Raw genomic sequence first — 4,201 nt, 5'->3', positions numbered from 1 at the left:
GTAAACCCGGCCCCGCGCCTCGGCCCGGTGAGAAGGCAAACGGGCGCCGTAGGAGGGGAGCGCTGCTCCGCGTTATGCGTTTTATTTCCCCTTTAAAGCTGTCTTTAAACCATGGGGCTTATAGGGGAGTAACTGGTGAAAATCTGGGTGTATTTTGTTAGAAAACGGTGTCCGCAGCATTCAGTCTAAGTTTGGGAGAATGGTTTCTGTGCATATCGTGGGAATAATCGAACTGAGCGTTAAGCAGGATGTGGGTCCTTCCATCTCAGTTTTGGAAGCCCGTGTCTGTGGAATAATCGCACTGAGGATTAAGTAGATCTGGGATTTTCTAAGTCATGAGTTAAGATACAATACTCGTGTTCACCTGGCTGCTGCCTGACTCGGGGATAAAATATGCTGAGTTGATTTAGATTTGCCACGGAGACATGAATAATTTGGTGATTTCAGCGAGTTTTTTTTTTCACTTGTGCAATGCTAGGTGTGTAAATATTTGCCTAAGTCAGCTCAGTCAAGACACCTGTAATTAACACTAACATCTCTGCGTTGTGATGCTGATTAGAAGAAAAGTTCTTTTCTTGTAACGAGGTGTCATGTAATTGTTTACATGTGTTTTATCTCATATAATCAGGATGCAAAACTTGATCTCAATAGTGCTTTTATGTAGCAGAGCAATAATTTAGGTCCTGAGACTTTGAATAGAGTTTTTTTTCTCTCAAACACACAAACAGGGTCATTTTCTCACCTTTTTTGGTTTTTCAAGTAACTTTGTTGCCCACATATTTAGTGGACACGTGCATAAACTTTTATAGAATCATGAATACAGCATTTAGGGAAAATCCCTTTATGTCAGTTCCTTGAGGGAAATTATTTTCCTTACCTGGAAAATCAGGTTTTATGACACTTTAAGTATTTATTTATGCACATTTTGGCAGGTGGGATTTATATTTCCCAGTAGTGCCTGGTTTTGTGCAACTTTAGGCAAGAGTATTTAGTGCTTTTGTGCTAATCTTGCATTTTTTTTAAAAGATTCCTCCTCTAACTGAGTTTTGAGTATATGTTTGGCTGTTTTTCTCTGTAAATGCATCGTGGGAGTTGTCTGTCTCCTTTTTAAAGCATAAAAAATAGCTGAGACTTTTCAGGTTCATCCCCTTGAGTTGAGTTATTTAGCTACAGAGTGAGGATTTCTCTTGTGATCCACAAAGCTGTACTTGAAGTAGTGTTTCTGCTGTGTGATACTTACTCTGTTTTTCTTTTCTCAGGTGCTCTGTAACAGAGCAAGATTGGTCACCTACCTCCCAGGGTTTTATTCCTTAGTCAAAAGAGTTGTAAATCCCAAGGCTTTTTCTACAGCAGGTTCCTCTGGCTCAGATGAGCCTCATGTTGCTGCTGCACCTCCTGATCTATGTAAGAAAAAAAGCAACTTCATTTTCCTCCAATTTGTGTGCTGGCAGAATTTTGCACCCCCTCTAATTATGGGAAATCTGACGTGTGCTTTTTATGTCAGCCCCTTGGCTTGTGCACTGTACTTATTTTTGTGGGTGATTGTGATCAAATGCAGATATTTGGATGGGAGAGGGGGTTTTCTCTTAGTTTTTCCCCTTTTTTTTTAGATATGATGACTAAAACAAGACCTTGACTTTTGCAGGTCCAAGAACCGTGTGGCCAGATGAAGTAATGGGTCCATTTGGGCCTCAGGACCAGAGATTCCAGCTGCCTGGGAATATTGGGTTTGACTGTCACCTCAATGGCACTGCTTCTCAGAAGAAAAGCCAGGTTTCAAAAACTCTGCCTGATGTCTTAGCAGAGCCTTCAGCAAGTGAAAGGCATGAGTTTGTAATGGCCCAATACATGAATGAATTCCAGGTAAGGACAAGTCTCTTCTGGGTGAAACTGGTATTTCTTGTCTTAAGGGAAACATGGCTCAACTCTCTTCCTCCTGAAAAAAGATCCTGTTGGGTTTCTAGGCAGCTTTGAAAGATGGATTAGGGTGAGTGAGAGATTACACAGAACCTAGCTGGAGTTTTTCTTTGAGGAGAAAGAAATATTTTAGGGTGTGGTGTTTTTTTGACTGAGTGAAACAACATTTTAGCAGCAGCTTGATGTGAATATGGGAAAAGAAAACCTCAATTTCAGACTTGCTGTTTAGCAAGTCTCACTGACTTTTATCAAAGGGCACTTCAGTATTTCATTTAAGGGATCTGGACCTAGTCTGGACAGAGTTTAGCCCTGACAACCCCAGCAGAAGCAAATCCAGGTGGGTGAACCTCAGATCTGCCACTGAGACTTCAACAAATGTGTGTTTGTTGAGTAGCTGCTGACTCAGCTTTCCAGGCTCTCCCAGTGTGTGCTGTGTTTGGATTTTGGGAGTCAACCAGCAAATCACCACAGTAAAAAAGCTGTGTAGTGGGTTTTTTTTGTATCCCTAGTGTTGCATTCCAAAGGGTTCTGAATGCTCAAGCTTCTGGTGAGCTCCCCAGACCCCATTTTCAGCTTGTGTGGGTCAGCTTTGAGGTAATAAGGTTAGAATAAAATATAAACCTTAAAAATTTCTGTATGGTTTTAAGGAATAGATAATACCTCTTGTCTTCCACTTGGAATATTTGGAAAATGGTAATTGCAAATTAACTCCTGTTGTCTGTCATGCAATGAGAAAAGTTCCATTTTCCTTTTTCAGGGTGCTGATGTTCCACAGAAACAGCAAATAAATAATGCAGAAGCTTACTTTGAAAATGCAAAGGTGGAATGTGCAGTGCAAGCTTGTCCTGAACTGTTACAAAAAGGTATATTTTCACTTTTTATTGACAGCTGAGAAATCAAAACTTATCAAAACATAGAAAATTCAGTGCCTTTCAATTCAAAATCATCTCAGGTGGGGAGTAACTTTCTGCTGCTTTAGTATCAGGTAGATTCTGGAATTAATTCACCATGTAAAAAAACCAATTTGTGGCAAAATCAAATCTTTTGGCAGATTGAAAGGGTCAAACCTCTGAAAGCATTGGGGGTTTGTGTCTCTCTTGTTCAAGAAGGAAATGATTGAAATGAATTATTTTGGAGTAAAACTTTCTAATTTTAGGAGTGATTTACTGAAAGAAAAGACTGAAATCTTGGTCTAGGCTCTGAAAAGAGCAGACTTTTCAAATGAACCTTTGGACTTTTAGTTCTGGGCAGTGCTTTATTCCTGTTTGTAGTCCCACATGAAGCAGTGAGAGAATTGTGGTGGATCTAGGCTCTGAAAAGAGCAGACTTTTCAAATGAACCTTTGGACTTTTAGTTCTGGGCAGTGCTTTTTTCCTCTCCACACAGAAAACAAGGCTCCATGAGGTCTCATCATGACTTGAATGCCTCATGTGCATTCCTGTTTGTAGTCCCACACGAAGCAGTGAGAGAACTGTGGTGGATCTGGAGATAATTCCACTCCCCTAAGTTGCTTTTCCCAGCACCTTGCCAAGGTGCAGGAATTCCCACAAAGCAGCCTCAGCATTTCAAACCAGCTGGATCTGAAAAACACAGATCTTGGATTTCAAGGCCAGGAAAGCCCCAAAGCAGGGGCAAGAATTTGTCTCAAAGTGAAAAACCACAAGTGAAATGTAAGAACAAGGCATAATTTGCTGGTTTCACTCCTTTTAGACTTTGAATCCATGTTCCCAGAAGTGAATGCCAACCGTTTGACAGTGTTAACTGTCACCCAGAAGACTAAAAATGATATGACTGTCTGGAGTCAAGAAGTGGAGGATGAGAGAGAAATGCTGTTAGAAAATGTAAGTAGCTGACAGTAGCATCAACTTGGTTTTGTTTGTGGCTGAATCTTTGGTGAATTATGTGTATTTTGGTCCATTTCTTGCCCTGGGAGCCAATATATTGTATTTTTAGAGCATATTTGAGCTAATCCTTTGTTCTCTTGCTGATAAAATAGAGAATTTTTGCCAGCACTGTGGCTTTTTGACTGCTCTACATGAAATGTCTCACAGAACTATTAAATTCTTTACAGTGGGGTGAACAAAAGTATGGTGCAATAAATTAATAAAGGTACTTAGAATCAAAGAATCCTTTAGGTTGGAAGAGGCCTTTAAGATCATCAAGTCCAACCATCAAGCCAAGACTACTAAGTCCTCTGCCAAACAGATCAGAATCTGTCAGGGTTGGAAGGGACCCCAAGGATCCCCCAGTTCCAACCCCTCTGCCATGAGCAGGGACACCTCCC

At 40.7% G+C, this 4,201-nt stretch overlaps 1 protein-coding gene across 1 annotated transcript; it reads left to right on the top strand.

Annotated features, from left to right (window-relative positions):
• Nucleotides 1-1,259: 1,259 nt before the first annotated feature.
• MMADHC (methylmalonic aciduria (cobalamin deficiency) cblD type, with homocystinuria) lies at nucleotides 1,260-3,758 on the top strand (the record flags this gene model as incomplete). Its single annotated transcript, XM_008949550.1, has 4 exons — nucleotides 1,260-1,404; nucleotides 1,646-1,863; nucleotides 2,675-2,780; nucleotides 3,628-3,758. Coding segments are annotated over 4 exons (600 nt in total), but the record flags the coding sequence as incomplete, so codon positions are not given.
• Between the last annotated feature and the right edge of the window lie 443 nt (nucleotides 3,759-4,201).

This window comes from Merops nubicus, unplaced genomic scaffold (assembly GCF_000691845.1).
Source record: "Merops nubicus isolate BGI_N331 unplaced genomic scaffold, ASM69184v1 scaffold20561, whole genome shotgun sequence".
Taxonomy (NCBI): Eukaryota; Metazoa; Chordata; class Aves; order Coraciiformes; family Meropidae; genus Merops; species Merops nubicus.
Note: the sequence above shows the minus strand (reverse complement) of the source record. Positions and strands in the feature narration are given on the sequence as shown.